The sequence below is a fragment of the Caloenas nicobarica genome, chromosome 12 (genome assembly GCF_036013445.1).
Source record: "Caloenas nicobarica isolate bCalNic1 chromosome 12, bCalNic1.hap1, whole genome shotgun sequence".
In the NCBI taxonomy this organism is placed as follows: domain Eukaryota; kingdom Metazoa; phylum Chordata; class Aves; order Columbiformes; family Columbidae; genus Caloenas; species Caloenas nicobarica.
In genome coordinates, this window is record NC_088256.1 from 1,466,451 (window position 1) to 1,486,308 (window position 19,858).

At 58.1% G+C, this 19,858-nt stretch overlaps 1 protein-coding gene across 1 annotated transcript; it reads right to left on the minus strand.

Annotated features, from left to right (window-relative positions):
• Nucleotides 1-8,587: 8,587 nt before the first annotated feature.
• On the minus strand, nt 8,588-17,839 carry LOC135993357 (chloride intracellular channel protein 2-like). Its single transcript, XM_065643163.1, has 6 exons — nt 17,658-17,839; nt 12,732-12,841; nt 12,183-12,308; nt 11,043-11,149; nt 10,436-10,617; nt 8,588-10,259 (listed from the first exon to the last, which is right to left on the minus strand). Exons 1-6 carry the CDS (start codon nt 17,712-17,714, stop codon nt 10,098-10,100), a joined length of 744 nt encoding a protein of 247 aa, XP_065499235.1. The 5' UTR covers nt 17,715-17,839; the 3' UTR covers nt 8,588-10,097.
• Between the last annotated feature and the right edge of the window lie 2,019 nt (nt 17,840-19,858).

Sequence of the window (19,858 nt, forward strand, 5' to 3'; positions counted from 1 at the left end):
CGGCATGTCCCGACAGAGACCTGCCACCACCGTGCACAGCTCAGGATCTGGGTGGAGGGTGTCTGGGTTACACCCTGCTCCGCTCTGCCTGGCCGGGCGTTATGCACTGAGCAGGACGGGGTTGTGCTGGAGGATGGAGCTGAGCCCAGGGACGAGCCCTGGCCCCAGCCCAGCCCCTGCAGCAAGATGCCCAGCCGTGTCCCTCCATCCCTGCTGCAGCGCTCAGGTGTGCGCACACCTGCCTCCCACCCTGTGCTCGCGGGCGTCCCACGCTCCCTCCGCAGCCTGGAGATGGGTGAGCCGGGATGGGTCCTCAGACACCCAGCCCAGCCCCGCAGCACCCATCGACTCGGAGGCTGGCCACTATTTCTCATGCTGGCTGCAGGCCCACAGCCACAGCGTTGTGCCTGGAGGTATTTGGTGCGGAGGTTTGTGAAAGCTCTGACTCACCGTGATCGATAGGCTCACTCCTGACTGCTCTCCGTGCTGTTGGCGGTGTTTGCAGCTTCTGCTGGTACGAGATCAAAGCAATGAGAGGAATGCAGCTGAAAACAGCTCTTTATTAGAAACAGCAGTTTTAGGACTATGCAGGAGGGTATTTCTTATTACTAATTCTCAGAGAGCTGAGCTGCCAGACTATAAAAGTATTGGAGAGTAGAAAATTGCTATGCGGGGGCTAATGGGACTTTTACAGCTGCCACATATGAAACATAGCACCTAACAAACACAGGGAAATGGCAGCTCCTAAAATGATGGGGAGAAATTAAGCTCTAATATTCTGCAGGTTGCCAGAACAAAGGAAGATCCCTATTTGCCTTTGAAAGTCATGGAAGGCAGAGATGTAGAAAGCAGCGTCTCGGGCTACTGCCCCCTGCTAGATCTGCTGTGGCCCTGTGCCCCCCCTGCTCTGCCCACTCTCCATCCTGCCTGCGGCTGCAGCTGCCCTGCCAGTGCCCTGGAACGGCCCAGAGCCACCCCAAATCCTTGCAGCCATCTCAAGCACTGTGTGGCGTGTGTCAGTCATCTGGTAAGAGATCTGGGACTATGAGGCCACCAGCTCACTGAGCGAGGCCGTTATGCAGCCACCCCCATGCAAGGTGCCCTTGCGATTGGCTCTGTAGCTCCAGGTGGGTCCCCGGCATGGCATGGAGCAGCGGGGCCAGAGCTGTCCTGCCAGACCCCATCCTTCAGCCCAAAAAGTCTTCATGGTTTCAGAGAATCACGGAACAGTTTGGGTTGCAGGGCCCTTCCCAGCTCCCCCGGTGCCCCCCCTGCCATGAGCAGGGACATCTGCACCAGCTCCGGTTGCTCAGAGCCCCGTCCAGCCTGGCCTGGGATGTCTCCAGGGATGGTTCATCCACCACCTCTCTGGGCAACCTGGGACAGGCTCTCACCACCCTCAGTGTACAAAATTCCTCCCTCATGTCCAGCCTGAATCTCCCCTCTTTTTGTTTAAAATCATCATCCCTTGTCCTACCACAACCGGCCCTGCTAAAAAGCCTGTCCACACCTCTCTCACAGGCCCCTTTCAAGTACAGAAAGGCCACACTAAGGTCTCCCCGGAGCTTCTCTTCCCCAGCTGAACACCCCAGCTCTCTCAGCCTGTCCTCCCAGCAGAGCTGTTCCAGCCTCGGGTCATTTCTGGGGCTCCTCTGGCCCCTCTCCAGCAGGTCCATGTGTGTCCTGTGCTGGGGACCCAGAGCTGGCCCAGCACTGCAGGGGGGTCTCACCAGAGCGGAGCAGAGGGGCAGGATCCCCTCCCTCCACCCGCTGCCCGCGGGGCTGGGGATGCAGCCCAAGATGTGGTTGGCAGGTCTGAGCTGCGATGTGACGCAGACCTGGTTCCTGCTGCATCTCTCCCCTCAGTGCTGGACCAGCAGGTCGGGAGGTGCATGGTCCCAGCTGCTTGGCTTGGCTGGGAAGCCTACTGGGCTGTGAATGGGACTGTGGAACCCCCAAAAACTGGAGACTAAGCATAATGTGTTTGGAGCACATGCATGGAAAGGGCTGATGGGCTACAGAGATGTGAGCTTGTTGGTTCAGACCTGAGTGATTTCTCCCCAGGGAGGAGCTTTCCTGTAGCTCAGTGGGTCAGGACCCAAGCCCTGGTTACTGACCGGTGATGGGGATGCCCAGGTCACCCCAGGGCCAGGCTCTGGGGCTGGGAGGCTGCAGAGCAAAACTGTTCCCACTTCATGTGCTAGTCTGGGAGTGCCCTCATCTGGGGACATGTGGCAAGTGTCTGCACACAGGAGGTGCCATGGGCGCCCTGCTGAAGCTGACCTGACAGAGCCATGTGTCACCCAGCTCTGTCACCGCGTCCCCTTGCTCCACAGGATGAACTCCCCTCTGTTGGATGGAGGAGCCTGACAGCTCACCCCGCTCTTCCCAGCAGCGGGCTCGGACAGGGTCAGTGAGATATGGCCAGTCCTTGTGCTCTCCACCCTCCTGATGCACATGTCAGGGGTTTTCTGGTCTGTGGGCAAGGAATGGACTAGGTGGCTCAGCTCATCGCCCTCCCGCTCCCCTTGCACTGCTGCGGGCACACCGGTCTGTAGCTCTCTGCCCTCTGGGCTGGGTGCACATCATCTCATGTGAGGCACACATGAGTTTGGAGGGGGTTTCCATGCTTTCTCCCTGCGGGCTCTGCCTCCTGCCCACGTCCTGACAGCAGAAGCGATGAGCCTGCCTGCGGGATTTTTCATTATATGACGAGGGCAGCAGCTGGAAAACAGGCTAGATATGGATTTTTGTTAGGGGAAAGGTCCTAGCTGAGCAGTGTGCCCAGTCGGGATGGATGAACATCTCGCCTCATCTGTCTCTCAGTCTGATCTGTGTCTGACAGACAAGGATTTGCAGAAAGAAGTAATGATCTCTTGTTAACGCACCTTCAACCACTTTACAAAAAATGAAAGCCTGTATCTGGGCGCGCAGACACTGCTGTCTCCCTGTTTTGTGGACAGCAGGGTCGTGGTCAGTCTCTCGGTTAAAAAACAGCTGCGCGGGCTCCCAAGCACCCTGCCCAATTGTCCTTGGGAAAGGCACCTTCGTGTCGCAACCCACAAGTGGAGAGGACAGGTTAGACTGGGAAACATGGATCTCCCATCAAGATTTCAAAGAGACTTTTCCCTGTGGCACCTCTGAAGCAAGTACCACTCAACCTGGGTGAGTCCCAGCATTGGTAGAGGTAGGAAATGGCACCAAACAAACTTTTCTGTCACCTCTCCCACATAAATAACACCCAAGGTTGATTTGCAGCTCCTGAGAGCTTTAAGTCTTCTAATGTCTGTCGGACTCCTCCTTGCTGCTCTCAGGAAGCATGGCCTTATATGAACAAGGGTGCGAGCCGCTGTCACAGCAAAAATGGCCTGGATGAGGCCACCAAAGGGACCGGTTTCAGCTGGGTTTCTCTGAATCAAGCCTTCCAGGCAAAGAGATTTCATTAGAAGCAATTCCAGTTGTCTGATATTACAGCAATTTGAAAGTAAAGTTTGTGAATAAGACAGGCACTCAAATGGGAGCTGGAGAAACCTGGACGTGGAAGAGCTGGGCTGACACAGTGAATGGTTGGGCTCTGCCTCTGTACCCACAGGTCTGGATAAGTGTGTGCACCACCTCTACGTTATTCTCCCAGGAAAGCCATTTTTCATGACCCTGTCTCATGGATGTGGCTTTGGGACACCGGCGGCAAGGTCTCCATCACTGGCTACCTTTTTTTCCAGAGAGAAAAAACACCAAAAACCCACCAAGAACGCCCATGCTCCAGCACTGGCTCTGAATTGCACCACACTCGTGTTGCTGTGAAGCCCAGCCCAAGTCCCTTCAGCCTGCTGTGACGTACTGGCATGGATGTCCACAGCCGAGGGCAACTGGGACTCGTCAGTCGCCTGGAGCTCACACACGCAACCTCTACAAGGGGGAATTTCACTGCCAGCTGCTGGGACAAGGTGAGAGGCTCCTCTCAATGCCAGCAAGGTCAAATACTGTTCCAGCAGCCCTGAGATGTGAAAGGAGTGAAAGACCTGAGGTAACCCTTGGGGAGGAAGATCATGCAAAAAGAAAGTGTGGATCCGTATGTTTTGTCCAAATGTTGGCTCCATGTTCTCTTCTGATCCTTCTCCAGGCCCCACCAGAGGCATGTTAACCTGCCCAGCCTTCCATAGTGTTTCCTCCCCCAGCACAGCACAGCCACAGAAAACAGTGGAGCTTCTGAAAACCCAGCCAAGCATTTATCAAGCATCCTCATTCAAGAGTGACAGAGATGGAACTGGGGGGACAGCAGGGCCAGTCATCTCCTGTCATCAGGATGGATGACCAACCCAGCAGAAAAGACAACCCACCTGATGAGAGCATATTGATCACAGAGAGCTGGAGGACATAAAAGAGAACTGTCTTACAGCCCCTGACTCACAGGCTCTTAGGAAATTGGTCAAGGCTTGGAGAAGCAGAGAAGATGCCTTCCCAGAGGATGGTCGTCACCTTGGCGGTACTGCTGGGGTCTTGTTGCATCAGCGCTTATCCTGTCTACCCTGAACGCGACAGTGCCCAAGGTAAGGATGACTGACTTGGGTGTTTGTGCCTGAAAGCCAGGTGGAGTGTGTCCCTGTGCACCACTTCATGCCTGGCACTGGATGGTGGCTCAAACCACATGGCTCATATCTGGTGTTTCATGGGGGCTTGGCTGCTGCGGGCATGCACAGCAGAGCAGCTTCCTCCAGTTTCTCTTTCGGTAGAAAAATCTTCTGGCCTGGGGAGGGTTTTCCCTGGTATTGTTAGGGTTAATGTATGTCCAGCAGGGTTACACGCATTCCTAGTGTGACCAGGTTGGATGAGAGAAGACCATGGTGTACCTGGGGCACTGCTTGGGCTGTTGCAATCTGCAGACAGCAGAGTCTGGGTGACCTGTCCCGGTACTCTGGGGTGACAGACAACGTTGCCCTGGGAATCAGCCAGCCTGGGGTGTACAAACAAAGCATCCCTCTAGTCTCAATATTCTTCAGACACCCTCCATGGAGATAAGGGAATTGCAGCTCACATGCAGAACCAGGGGTGTGCGCTGGGTGTCCTGGAACAGTCTGGGACGAGGTGAGCTCTGCTCATGGTCACAGGGATAGTCAGAGCCTCCCCAAGAGCCGTGAGACCCGGTACGGGATGCCAGCCAATTGCGCCAGCATGGTCCTGTCCTGTGTCCCTGCATGTGGGACAGTGTCCCATGGGACCGCAGGCAGCAGAGCCAGCATCTGCTGGGGCTGATGACACCTGTTCGCATCTGCCCTGTGGTCCTGCTCCCTACGTGCTAGTACTGACCAGCGGGGTAAGCACCAGTTTATACACTCTGGGCTTCCTGAGTCTGGAGAAAAAGTCACTTGGGCAGAGCTGAAGCCCAGAAGGAGAGTGTGACCCAGCACCAGGACCCGCTTGCGTAGCCCCTGCAAGCAGCCCTGGGGATGGCACGCTGCCACTGCTTCTGGGAAACGAGGGGGACAGGGGCTCCTCTTGTCACTTGGCTGACTCATGGGGACTTCCAGAGCTTTAGTATCTCACCCACGTGGTCTGAGGCAAGGGAAATGCAAGGTCAAGTGCTCAGGATTGTGCTGCTTGCGGGGTTTGGTGGGAGCTTCCTGGGGGCTGTGCACAGGCAGGCACTGGAGGATGGATGGGTGGAAGGGTGAGATGCTGGAAAGCCCCGATACACCAGCTGGTTTCCATTTAAACACAGTGAGACAGCAAGGGACTTGTTGCCTCAGTTGTAGCCATGTGCCTGATGTTTGTTTTTATGGTGACCTTAGACTACTTCTTTCCTTAGAGCAGCACAGACAGGCCATGGGAGAGACTCACCCAGGCAAGATTTCTGTTTGCACTTACCTGAGGTGTTACCTGGGATAACAGGGCTCTGAACATAACCCTTCACAGCTCCCACCGGTGCAGCAGCCTGGCTAGATGAGGCAAGGAAGGACTGCTACCCCCAAAAAGAGTCTTCTGTGGCGGGGGGACACCCGTGGCTAATGGGGACCTCCTGCACCTGTCTGTTGCAGTCATGCTGAGGGTAACACCAGGCAGTGGACCCGAAGTAATTCGGGTTTTGCACTGTCTCCCATAGCATCCTCATAGATGAGATGGCAAAGTACAGGTTAGATAAGCAGACGGTGAGGTGAGTTGAAAACTGGCCGAATGGAGGGCTGAGATCTGTGGCACAAATTCCAGCTGGAGGCAAGTCATTAATGGTACATCCTAAGGGTCGGTACTGGGGATGCTTCTGTTTAACATCTTCATTAATGACCTGGATGATGGGACAGAGTGCACCCTCAGCAAGTTTGCAGTTGATGCAAAGCTGGGAAGAGCAGCTGATAATGGCAGAGGGTCGTTCTGTCATCCTGAGGGACTGGACAGGCTGGAGAGACGTGTTGAGAGGCACCTTGTGCGGTTCAGCAAGGAGAAGTGCCGAGTCCTGCCCTTGGGGAGGGACAACCCACACCAGGGCTGTCCTGATCAACACCAAGCCGACCAGGAGCCAGCAACTTGCCCTTGCAGCAAAGGCAAGCGGAGTCCTGTGGTGCGTTAGGAGTGGGGCAATCCTCCCCTTCTGCTCAGCGCTGCTAAGGCCACACCTGTGGTGCATGGCCACTGTTTTTACCCCCAGACCAGGCCGGCACACGTGGCCAGAGGAGCAGCCAAACACTAGTCCCCCTCAAACAACATGCCTGTCGTTCTTGGGATGAGCAGGCCAGGCTTAGGTTCTCCACCCCGCTGCCCAGGGAACAAGCACACCTCAAGTGAGCCCCTTTGTCCTTGTCACCATCTCCCCATCCAACTCGGACGTGATGCTGAGGTATTTTAACCCGGCTGACGGTGCAGTTGGCTTTGTGGCTGCTAGCAGGCTCCAGCAGGACTCCAGCCATCTGGGAACCTGAACCAGGCTCTGTCTGCACTGGGGGAAGGAGTGAGCCACGGCCAGAAAGCAGCTGCTGGCAAGGGTGAGTCCCGGAGCTCAAGGCGACCCGAGCCCAGGGATGGGGCTGGTGTGGCGGCACACGTGGGATGCAGGCACCGGGACTCTTGAGGAGGGGAAGGGTTGCACCCGGGACAAAGGTGTGCTGCAGGTTAGGTGCCCCCAAGGGAGCATGGTGAGAAGCAGGAGATGGTGCTGTGTCCCCTCTCCTTCTGATGAATCTTCCCTTGGCTCCTGCCCCCCAGGCTGGATCCACAGCCCCTGCGTGCTCATGGTATTTCATATATTTTTTTTCCAGGAAATAAAAGCACTCTCCAGGAGGATGTCCCGGACCGCTTGGTGAGTGAGGGCTGCCTCTGGCCTTGGGGAAGCCAGCTCCCCACGAGGTCCCGGCAAAGCCCATCCCCGTTGGCCGGTAATTGGACATGAGGCAGTCCCTGACACGGCTTCGCTCCCTGGTCTGGCAGGGAGAAGATGGGGTTTGGGGGCTGGTTTTGCCTGGTGAGCACCACAGATGTGTGATAGGGCTGCTGTGCCGTGGCAGGGGGAAGATCTTGATGCAGTCCTCTGGAAGATGGTGTCAGTGGGTGAGCTCCAGAGCCAAGGATTTACCCAGACAGACCAGGCCCCTCAGCAACCCAGCAAGAGAGGTGAGCGCCCAGCTGCCAACAGCCCCGACGCGCTGCTGACCTCAAAGAGGCCACGGCAAGCAGGGGCTGGGCTTGGGCTGGAGGATGCTCATAACCTGGGGTGAAAGGTGCCTGTGGTTTGGGGTAGAGGGTGCTCATGGTGTGGACTAAAGCATCCAGCTCCCAGGCTGTGCTCCCAGAACTGACTTCAAAGGCAAAGGAGAGCCTGGGAGAGAGATGGACGTCTCTCTTCCTTTATACTTTTCGGCTGTAGCCGAGCACTGCTGCAGCCCCTCGCGTGGGTGTCTTTTCCTTTTTCTCCCAGCTTGCTTCTGGAAGTACTGTGTCACCAAATGAGGGGTACAGGAGGAGCCCTGCCTGCCACCAGCCTGCCAGCCCACTCCCTGCCACCGCCGTCCCCGTGCCTTCCAGCCGGCCCATCCCTGCGTGACCCACACCTTGCCGTGGGCTGGTTTGCACAGAACTCTGAAAGGTCTCTGATCCCTTGTGGAGAAAAAGGGAGAGGGTCTGCAGCAGAGGAGTGCCGTGGGGTAGCAGGAGAGTCCCATGAGGATCTGGGGTGCGGGACAGTGTTTGTCCCATAGCAGAGGACCTCCAGGACCCATAGCAAGACAGAGCTGACACCGTGGCCTGGCAGGGACATACTGGCTGCCAGCAGGAGCTGAATAAACCCCTCACACTGGAGCAGCGTCCTGTGGTTACTCCATCCCCACGCTGTGCTGGGTCCTGCATCCTCCCACCTCCTCGTGGGTGACACGGGCGGATGGCAGCGCATGTGCGCCGGAGAGGGGACATCGCTCCTGCAGGCAGGGCAGGAGCTGCCACGTGCATCCCAACGATCCAGGATGGCAGAGACTGGGGCTACAGCTTCACTTGTACGAAATCTCAAAAGGGTTTCCACCACGGGGAAGCCCCCTCCACCCTCTGCAGCACGCTCCATGCCTGATGGCCTTGGCCCATGCACTGACAGTACACAAGCAAGGCATATTAAAATATAGTTTATTGTTGTTCTTAGTTAAAAAACAAAACAAAAACACCAAACAAACCAAAACCCATTAACAACAAAACCAGTCCCCAAACCCAGCGCTATCAGAGGCAGGCTTGCGAGGACACAGCTCTTAGTGCAAAGAGGGAAGTGGCAGTGAGGCTGGTGGGGGCTCTGCCACCACCGTGTCCCCGCAGGACCCACCACACTCACTGTACAGTATTTTTTACCCGCAGGGCTGGCTGGGGAGAGCTGGCTGAATACATAGGCACTGGCAGGAGCCCTTGGGGGAGCTGGAGGTATCAGGTGGGGGAGGATGGAATGTCATGGCTGTGCAGCAGAGCAGCTTTGACTCCTCTTGCATCAGCAACACTGGACAGGAAGGCGCAACGCTGAGCCAGGGAGCACCAAACCCGACCACCTATCTCCGACAGACATGGTGCTTTGCAAAGCAGCTTTTCCCTAGTCTCTTAGGCTGTCTGGTATTGGGGTGTGGAAACCAGATAGATGTCCTACCCCAGGCCTCCATCTCCCAGTCAGGCACCTGAAGCGTTGGTGGGGACCGGGGAGGGAATGGTGGAGCTGGAGCTGCACATGGCTGCATGTCCTGCAGCACCCTGCGAGGCAGGGAGAGGTTTCTTAGCTCACAGGAGCCAGGTGGGACCTTGCAGCCAGCAGCATGTGGCCCTGGGTGCTGGCACACTTGGGAGGCATCCCCTGATCCTCAGCCCTCCATCCTCATCCCTTCACGAGTCTTCCCACCCCTCCTTCCCTCCCACTGCAGGTCCTGGCACTTTCACACCAGGCGTCATCCCTGGCATGTTCCTGCCCCCTTGTCCTAATTAGTTAGACGCACATTTCAACTCTCTAGCAGTGAGAACAACTTGTCACTGTGATAAACCACCCAGAGCAGAGATATTCGGTATCTTCAGATGGAGCTTGGATGCCTTGGTGGAAGAGAGGGCTTGCCCAAATGCAGGGTGTAGGGTCCTGTGCAGAAGGGCAACCAGGTAAATTCAAACAGCTCCAGCCCAGATGATGCACTGGGATCCCGGGATGTCCCAGCGAGCAGGGTGGCTGAGACTGCATGGAGCTGGCACAGCAGAGCAGCTCCAGCAGCAGATGGGGAGACAGGGCTGGCCCAGCTGTTTGGGGTCTCAACTCTTCCACCAAAGTGCTGCTGTGGAAGGCTAGCACTCGGATTTTCCCATGGCCCATGGTCACGGACCGTGAGACCGGTTTTCAGGGAGTAAGGATGCGGTTGCCACTGCAGCCACGCAGGGACAGGTCGGTACACGTGGTCGGCACTGACAGCGCGGGGGCTGCAGCCAGCCGGCGGAGGAGGAAGAGGGAGCAGCAGGGGGCTGCAAAGCAAGGCACTATTTCTGAAAGGCAGGGTAGCAATGCCATAAACCCCCTCCAGTCCCTCCTTCAACCGGAGTTCGGTTGTGTCAGGACTGTGGAGGTCGAGGGCTTGGCCAGGGGCAGCGCTGCCCACGCATCCCGAGCAGGGCTAGGTCATCTTCCTGGCGACGCTGGCATAGGTGTGCTCTATCTCCTCATCCGCGGGACACGTGTGGCTGAACTCATCACAGGCGTAGGCGTTGTTGAGGTAGCGCCAGACGCCCGTCATGTCCGCTGGGATCTCGAAGTCGCGGTACTTTTTGGCTGCGATCTAGAGAGGAGGGGAGGAGGAGGAGGCTGAGACTTCCCAAACCTGGGGAATATTCACTCTGTGGTTTGCAGGGGGACAAATACAGGACCTCCAGCTCCCTGTTTGCATCACCCTACCATGTCACCCCCTCTTGGAGTGGGTGCCCCCACCTTGGCCCTGGGAGCCGATGCCGTTACCTTGATGATATGCAGTTTGGGCAGGAGGTTGCAATCGGCCAGCGTCAGGTGGTCTCCATCCAGGAATTTCCTCTTGGAGACGGTGATGTCCTCCACACTGTCCTGGTCAATCTCCTCAGGGAGAGGAGTGTTTAGATAGACATCCAGCCTCTGAAACTCCCGCAGCAGGGCCTTCTCCAAATCTGGGTGGGCAGGGAAACAAGTGTAGTCAGCCCAGCGCCTCGGGCTCCCAGCACAGCCCAGGACTGTGCCAGAGTGACCGAGCCCCTCTCAGGCTTCGCACACAGGGACAAAGCCCTCAGGACCACACCGCTGGTGCACAGCACTGACCCTGACCAGTCTCTGCTCCCAGGGGATCCCAGCAACATCACCCTGTGCTCCCCTCCAGGACCTGCTCTCCCCAGCACCGGCACACGGGGCTGTTACCCTGTGCAGCGCAGAACTGCCTTCACCCTCCTGCCCGCTCCTCCTCGTGCCAAGGAGGGTTTGGTGGGGAAGGCAGCAGGAACCCCAACCTGGTGGCAGGATTTGCCCGCAGGCAAAAGCATATCTCCCCCACCCCAGCCTAGCAGATTGCAGCCCCCTAGCCCCCACCTGCATTTCTTACTGATATTTGCTTCCTTGCGTGGGTTCTTGATGTATGCTGAGAACTTGGCAAAGATGTCGCTCCCCACATCGAAAGACTCCTTGTACTTGGGGCTGAGGTGCGGGTACCTTTAAATAGACACTCGTATCAGTTGCAGGCAAGGATGAGGGAAGAAATTCAGCTGCAGGGTCCCTCAGCTGCATCATCTCCTGGGCCAAGGTGCCCAGGGCTGGTACTGGACGATGCAGGTGATGTTCAGCTGGTTGTGGGAGAACAGTGATGCTTTAAATTCCCGCAGCTGCCACCCTGGGTGCTGTATTATCTTGAGTGTTTGCTAGGGGAAAATCACAGGGCAGAAACTCCTTGGTTTGGAGATGCTGGTGGCAGCAGAGCTCTAGAGCAGAGCTCTGCCTACAGGCAGCTCCGGCCCAGCTGGAGAATGTGTGTTGGCACTGGAGGGGTCTGGGGAAGCCAGAAGCTCCTGCGACTTCCTCAGGAACAGCTTCTTGCTTGGTGATGTGTCCCAGGGGGTGCTGCAAGGGCAGACGCATCCGAGGAGGCAGATGACAAATGCATTTGATGCTTCCTCTTTCGCAGGCGGAGGGGGGGCTTGCAGCCATACAGGGCACAGGGCGGCTGCCTTGACGGGCACGGGCAGTGCTCCGTATGAGCTCGGGGGGGGGCGTGCCCCCCAGCAGCCCTTTGGGCCAGCTGCACTGCTGCATTCAAACAAGGGCATTTGCTTTTGCTCAGCTCAGCGCAGCAGATATGAGCCGGCAAAGGGGTCTCACGTTCCCCCTCTGCCCCAACACCCCCTCTCACAGCCAGCTCAACACCACCAGCTCCCAGGGGTCCACCTGCCCTCGCTCTCCCTCTCCCCCCAGCCCTGCCTGCACCAAGGGACCGGCGCATTTCCTCCCATTGTTTTCCATCCCAGCCTGTCCCCGTCCCCCCGCAGCCTGACCCGCCACCTGCAATGCTGCAGCCCCTCAGCATCGCAGAGCACGGCTTAGGGTGCTGGGTGAGGAGCCAGTCCCCTCCCCAAGCTGCTCTCAAGCACCTCCTAGCACCCTGCCTCAGTTTCCCAATCTGCCGAGCACTACGCAATGCTGCGGCGTGCCTGCCGGGCCCCAAAGGGGGAAGGACCGTGTTTGCAATTACATGGGTGGGCCCAGGGTCTGCTCCAGGAACTCCTCGATCTTAATGAAGTCTGTTTTCAGCTCCTTGTTGAACAGCAAGAAGGGTGGGTTGGTGCCCGGTGCTAAATCTTTCAACTCTTCAGGTTTCCTGGAGCGGATAAAATAAGAGTGCTCAGAGCCTGCAACCTGTCTGCACCTGCCAGCCTCCCCAGGGCGAACAATGGGGCTGAGGGGCTGTGTAGGAGGGGGTGCAGGATCGAGATCAACCCCATTGCACACTCTGCTGGGTTTGCGGACTGCTAAGTGTCCCCAGCCTCTCGGTCTGCCCTGTGGTGCCTTTGACTCACACTCACATCCACCAGGACAGGGGTCCCTGTGCCAGGCAGGTGCTGGCCCACCCCCTGCACCCGTGACACGAGGGGCAGCGTGCAGGCAGGGTCTGTCACCCTGTCCCTCTCGCGGTGGCACGCTGGCAGCGGTGCAGGCGGGAGGAAAGTGCTGACGGGGGGCAGCCGAGACAGAGTATCCCACCCCACTGCTGCCACAGGGCTGGGCCGTGGTGCCATCTCACCTGGTCATGTCCACTGTGGTGACGTTGAACTTGACCCCTTTGAGCCACAGCACCATGAACAGGCGCTGGCAGAAGGGGCAGTTTCCGATGTTTTCTCCATCCAGACCAGCCTGTCGGGAAAGCAGAGAAATGAGGATTTAACCCACCGGTTGGGCTCACCCAGCTCGGATGGGATGCCTGGAGGCGGAAAGCCACCGAGCTGGTCTCGGGAGGAAGGCACGCGGAGGGCTTGGCGCAGCACCAGGGGCTCAGCTGTAGGATCTCCTCTCCGAGCCATGGCCCTGCTGCCACTGGAAAGCATCGGAGAGTGTCCTTACGATGCCCAAGCTTGGGTCATTCCCAGAAATGTGAGATAAAGCTGAGAGGAAGAAGAGAAAGAGGCAAGGGAAGGAGGTGGAGGGTGATTGCTGATGGATGGGGAGGAAGGGAGGGTCCGCTTGGCTGGGAGGCCAGGCTGGAGAGGGCGGTGAGAAGGGAAATGTGCTCATGTTTGCCAGGAAAAGAGCGGTTTGTTTTCGTGTGCTGCTAGTGTCTGCCTCCGGTTTTGTGTGCATTTAATGAACCCAGGCATGACCAAGAACCACCCAAGCAGCCTGCTTGGCCTCAGAGAGGAGAAGGGCTGGGGGCGGTGAGGGTCTGCAGGCGGGGATCTGTGCTGGCATCCCACCCAGCACTGGTGGGGAACGGAGCTGTGCATCAGCTCCTAAAGCTTCTATCATGTGCAAACGGTCCCTTTCAACACCTCTGCATGGACACAGCTGCAGTGTCTCAGCACTCAGGGGGCTGCTCTGTCACCAGGAGGGGGTCAAACAACAGTGGGGACATGGGAAAGCAGGGAGCTTGGGCAACCTGCCTGAGTCCCACCAGAGCTCCCTCATCAGGGTCTCATGCAGATGATGCCCATTCAGCAATGCCAAGGGAAAGCAGCAGCAGGTGGAGTGAAGCCCATTTCCTTGCTATGCAGCAGCTGAAAACATCCCTTGCAAAAAGGACTGAAACTCCTTCTGAGGAGTCCGGCCAAGAGGAATGGGACAGGTTCCCCCAGTGTGTGAAACTAGCACGGGTGCTGTTCGGAGAGGGAAGTTGCACGGCAGTATGAGAGGTAAAATGGCTCACAGGAAACTCAGCTTCTTTAAGAGAATAAACTGGTTCCTCGGCACACGTGAGCCATGGTCGCTGGCACGTGTGGCAGCCCTGCCGCTGCAGGGAGGAGCAGTGCGGCTCACGCCAGCCCCTTCACGAGGGATGCTGCTCCCACGGAGCGGCTTCTGCCAGCACACGAGCCCCAGCGGGACAGCTCGTGCCCTGTGGCTCTGTGCTAAGCCTTGATGTCAGCTGGTGAGCCGAAGTCCAGAGGCTAACCAGGAGGGTGATGAGCTCTGCGAGGATCTGGTGGTGCAGAAGTAACGTAGCAGCAATAACATCCAAGGTGGGCAGCTGGAGGTGGCTCCAGAACTCGCACCTTGCTAGGGTGCTGAGATGCTTCATTAGCAGAAGATGCAGAGACCTGTGCCTGGCTGTCCTGGGCTGGAGGTAAGTGCTATGAGTCACCTGCCTGTATCTACAGGTGCCCAGAAACCTGTGGACTCTGGAGTGCTCAGCTTCTCCAGGAGAGATACACCAGCCTCAAACTCACCCTAAGGGAAACCGTAAACTGGTCAAAACAAAACCTGACATTCTGAGTGGTCACCCGGAGGTGACGGTCTGGTTTTCCACTATACCAACACCTTTTAGTCCTTCCAGAGGAATGAAAATCACTTTTAACCAGTATTTCCTATGCTCAGCTGTCATGAAATAATGCTCCCGAGAAAAGAAATGGGAACTGAGAAATTTATTGATTCTCTGGGATATACCCAGAACTGAAGCCGAATTCACACATGAGGCTTTTTGCTGGCCGTTAATAGGAAATGCTCTTGGATAGCTGCCGCTCAGGGGCATCCCGTGTCAGCTTAGAACAAATATGGCTTCTTTGGTAACAGATAAAATCGTGCATCAGATGTCCTGTGAGCGAGCTGGAGGAGAAACTCAGAAAACAGCACAAGGGCTGTCAGTTGGCATGAAAGCAGGGCACCTCTGCTCCCCTTCCCCTCTCCATCGTCACTGGCACCTACCACCCAAAACCCATGCCATCCTTTGGAGCATCCCCAACACCAACAACTCAGAAGGTGCTTTTGTGGCTGCCTGGCACAAGGCCTGATGCTTTCCTGCCTGCTGTCCTGCGATGGCCCTTGCTGGTGGCAGAGGAGAGGGCAGTCACCCGGCCGTGCCCCGCTTTGCTTTCCTCACCCAGCACAAGGCTGGGAGCAAGGCGACTTCATTGCAGGTTATCTTGTTGGCCCCGCAGGAGCTGTGGTGCTGAGCCAAGGCAGCGAGTGGCTCTGGTGGAGCCGCGTGAGGAGCAACTGCTGGAGGGGACAGTTGGTGGGCAAGATGTCCCTCGGGGCTGCCCTGTGCTCGGGCTGTGCTCGCCTGCTTCGGGCTTTGCTGCACCTGTAGCTCCAGCCCCTCAGCAGCTCAGGCTGGTTTTTTCTCTTGTCTTTTTAAAAGAGAGGTGGGGAATTTTGGACCAGAGTGAAAGGAAAGTCGGGATGGCTTCCGCAGGGATAAAAAATTAAGCCAGGCCTATCTTTGGGTGCTCGGAGCCAAATCTTGACCTGGAGGCAGCAGAGGGCAGCTCCACCGGCACTCGGGCGCTGCTGGGGGGTCACTGGGCTCTGGCGTGGCCACGGGGGAGCCCTCCAGGAGCCAGGGGAGCTCAGGGGAACGCAGTTTGGGGAGACTCATGGCCACACGCCCGCCCGCCCCACCAAACCCAAGCAGCACGGCGAGGAAGTCGTCGCTCTTCACTTCCTTCTACCAAGAGAGCCTCTTCGCCTGCTCCCCAGGGGGGCCGGGGAGGGGGTGCACAGCCTGCACCCCCAGACTGACTTTCCTCACTCTTTTTCCTGCCAGATGATGGATAAACCCAGTGTGGGCCAGCACAGCAGCTCCAGGGAGGTGCAGGTTTTTAGCCTCAGCTCTCAGAGGCCTCACGAGGCAACGAAACCCCAAAGTTACTTAGCAGTTCCTGTGGTTTCCCCCTCGCTGAAACAGCGTGAAACGGGGTGGGAGGAACGAGCAGCTCTGCATGCTTGGGGCACTGCTAAGTGCTCAGCGCCTACCGGGACCTGCCCAGGGTTCCTACAGCCAGCCCGAAAGCTGGGAATCAGCCTTGGGGGGGACTAAATGCCCTGTGGGGCTGAGGGGCAGACCTTCCTCCCAGGCAGGGAGACCCCCTCGGTCAGTGGGACGCTGTTGTCACCGGGGCCACAGGAGGGTGAGATATTGCAGCCCTTTGGGGACTGCCTGCCAGCATCCCAGCGGCGATGCAGGAGCTGCTTCGCACCCTTCCCGTCCTTGCCAAGTTAACTTCAGCATTTGCCAAAGTGAAAGCTGGGCGGGGGCGGTGGGCAGGAGCACCCGCTCTGTGATTTATGGCGAGCGGGGGTCACACCGGCAGCGCATCTCAGGCGGACCCCAGCCCCGCAGAGGCACAAGGCGCCACAAGCGCGGGACTGTGCTGAGCTGCAGTGATTTCAGAAAAGGGTTGTGAGTGGTAGGAGAGGAGGCACAGCATCAAGTTGTCTGTTAACAGACAAGCTAGAAGGGATTTTTCATGCTAAATTAAGGCGTAGGGGAAGTCCTGACGAGATGCTGCTTTGCTTTCTGTTTCCCTTCCCTCTGAAAAAACCCTTGAATGTGCTGCCGCCATTACAGTCACCTCATCTATCGTTCTTCTCCCCAGCCATCCTGGGGAAAAAGTGGTGCTAAGAAGGGAATTCAAGACCCAAATTACTTTAACAAAAAAAACACACTTGTCTGGATTCGGCTCGGCCAGGCTCAGTGCCTGGCAAGCACCACCATGGCCACCGTTTTGGAAAGGCGATGGGGGGATCCCTCCTGTGGAGGCTCAGATAACCCTTTCCAACACGTATTTCCAACTATGACCCAAACAAGGCACCGCACGGTGCCCAGCGCTGCCGGCTGCCTGCGCCAGGGAGCCAGTGCCTCCAGTCAGAGCCCACGGTCCCTTTGAGCACCGAGCTGCCCGGCGAGGAGAGGGGCGAAGCCCACGGGAATCCACTGCCCCGGGGCCGAGCGGCTGCAGGGGAACTGCCCTTAAAGCCTCCATGTGGTGGCACAGGGAGGCACCGCTGCCCTGGCCACTGTCACTTGACAGCGTGTCCCAGGGCCCCGCTGGCATCGCTGCTGGCGGACACAGTTACCAGCCACCAGCTTCGGCTCCTCTCTTTCTATACCACACACATCTGCTGCAGCTGTTTGGAACTTGAGTGCTAAAATGTTCCAGAGGAAGTGTTTGGAAAATTGCTTAATGGGGGAGGGAAAAAAAAAAAAAAACAACACCAAACACACGTTTCCAGCAACTAATCCCCCAGGGCTGCCCTGCGAAGCCGCCCCATCCCGCCCATACGTGGGCATCCACGATGGCTCTCCAAGCCGTCCCCGCTCTGTTTCGCAACCCTGGCTCACAGGAGAAGCTGAAGTGGCTGCTCTCAGCCCTCCCGCTTGCTGTTCCCAGGCTGGGCCTTCTCTTATCTGGGTTTCAAGAGGTGTATGTGTGCCCGCTCCTGCCTTCCAGCAGCTGCCAGCAGTGCCGTTCCCCTGGTGTACTGTGAGACCAGGGCATCTTCTAGGATTCTGGGCGTGACACCTCACCCGTCACCATGCCACCATGTGCCTGGTCCCCTCCTCTGGACACCTGCTTAGCCAGCCTACACGGTGAGCGACCCCAAACCTGGTACCCATTTTCAGCCTCCCAAAACGTGAATACACCCACGAATTTCCGCCACCTACGCCCAGCTGGAGCCTGGTGAGGATGAGCCAGCGGGGAACCACCAAAGAGCAACTGTCCTCCCCAAGACCCACCTTCACAAACAGCTCGATCTCAGGCTCCTTGGCGGCGTTGTGCTGCCGACTCTCCATCCCGCGGTGTGGGGAGGGACCGCTGGCCGCTCAGTGCTGTGGTGAGTTGGTCCGTCCTCTGCGGAGCTCGGGGCGGGGAGGCGTTCGGAGGGCTGGCGGCTCGAGCACCTCGGCTGCGCTCTCGCCCCGCGGAGGGCTGGGGCTTGCCCTTTCCTTCCTTTTGAAGCAGGGAGGAGCGATGGGGTGTGCGTCGGGACCTGCCAGCAGGGAGGGGGAAGCTGTGGGGCCTCCCAGCTGTGACTCAGCACGGGTCTATCTGGACGTGCTCACGAATCCCCTTCCAGTCTATCGCACCCGCCCAGGCGCTGCTCCAGCGCCTCCGAGCAGTGGGCTGGTGGCCCAGGCAGCCCTGGTCCCACTGCTGTCACCTCCCAGCTGGGCACAGAGGGGCTTGCAGGGGAGATGTCTCGCCCGATGCTCCTTGTGCTGCTCTGGTCTGGTCTTGCCCCTTCGCCATCCTTGCTCCCGGACACCAGTGCCCCAGGGCTTGCCACTTCTTTATCTCTTTGGGGTGAACCGAGCTGGCCTTCCCACTGCTTTCCCCACTCCTGCTGCTGCATGATGCTGGGCAGCTGCCAGGAGGGAGGGCACAGCTCCGCTCCCTGCCCGTCACCCCCGGGCGGGCTCCTCTGAGCACCCCTCACTGCAGGGAGCCGGGGCTGAGCGGATGCGGGATCGGGGAAGCCAAGCACGGCAGCCTGGCCGCCTGCCACCGGTGCTTTGCAGCTGGCTGAGCTGCCAGCGCGCAGACCCTGGGCAGGAAGGGTTGCAAAACAGCCAGGGAGGGAAAGCAAAGAGGCTGGAGTGCGCTGGGGTGCAGTGGGGAATCCCAGAGCGCTGCTGGCAGCAGCCCAGCCAGGGCGGAGTGCGGCAGGGTGATGGGATGTCCCCAGAACTGACCCCCCGGCAGGGCCCAGTTCCTGGAATCAGGGCTGTTTCTCAGGAAGGATGACCGGCTTGCTTTTCTCCCCAGGATGGGAGGGAAACATTTGCTGTCAGATCGGCCTGGCTGTTGTCCCAGCGGACATGGCTTCCCAGCATCCACGGGCTTAACTCCTCTCTTGGGCGGCTCCCGTCTCGCACCTCAGAACCTCATAGCGGGATCCTGATTGCTTGACTCAGCCCCCCACTCCTCTCACCAGCTCCGACTTTCCTAAAAATAATCAAACCCTGATAAGAAAGCATCCACTCCGAGGTAATTAGGCTTGGAAATTATTTTGGAGGCTCCCGGAGGAGTCCTCCCAAAGGAGAAGGTTTTCCTGGTCCTACTGCACAGCCCAGAGTGGTGCTTACACTGGTGGCTGCACAAGAGGGGCTGGGGGGCATTTTTCTTTCTGTCCCATCAAACCTTTTGGAGAACCTCCACCCGATGGGACAGGAAACTCTACCTGATGACCTCATAAGCAAGGGGGATAAGTTAAGGGCGTTGTGAATGCCAAGCAGGGCCAGAGCAGCACCCTCAGCATGAGCTTGCCGCCCATCTCGCTCCCCTCACCCAGCTCCCACTGCAGACCCCAGGTGACGTGTCCCTGTCCCCGCTGCTCCCCGGCCCCTGCCCAAGGGATGCTGAGCCTGCGGAGAGCTGCTCCGGCTCCTGGCACCGCCAGCCCCTGCTTCCCTGCTGACCTCAGCCGCAGGCAGCTCCGGCCCCTTGCGTTTGGCTCCGAGCTTCCAGCTGAAGCAGCGGGCAGGGGCTTAACTCCTGCAGGGCAGGGGCATGGGAACGACGTGGTGCCCTCCTCTGGGGTGTCAGAGCACCCAGTATCTGGCCCTGTGGAGGCTGTGGGGACAGAAGGGCAGCAGCAAAGAAGTCCCTGCCTGTAGCATTTGATGCAGGGAGGATGTTTGCCTTTTCTGTAAGAACAGCCGCCTTGGGAGGTAGCACAGGCAGCCCTTCCCTTCCTCCTCAAATGGTGAATGGCCGGACGTTTGCCGAGATGTAGATTACGGCACACGTGTATCCAGATTTCTGCCTCACCGTGCCCATGAGAAAGCAGGGAGCAAGAAAGAGGGACTAGCCCTGTACCTCTGCTTGGCAGGAACAGAGGCAGGAGGGAAGGGGCTGAGGGTTTCTCCACCAGCAACAGTGATGCCAAGGCACAGCGCCCGGTCACCCACCACGGAGAGCCTTTCAAAACACGTCC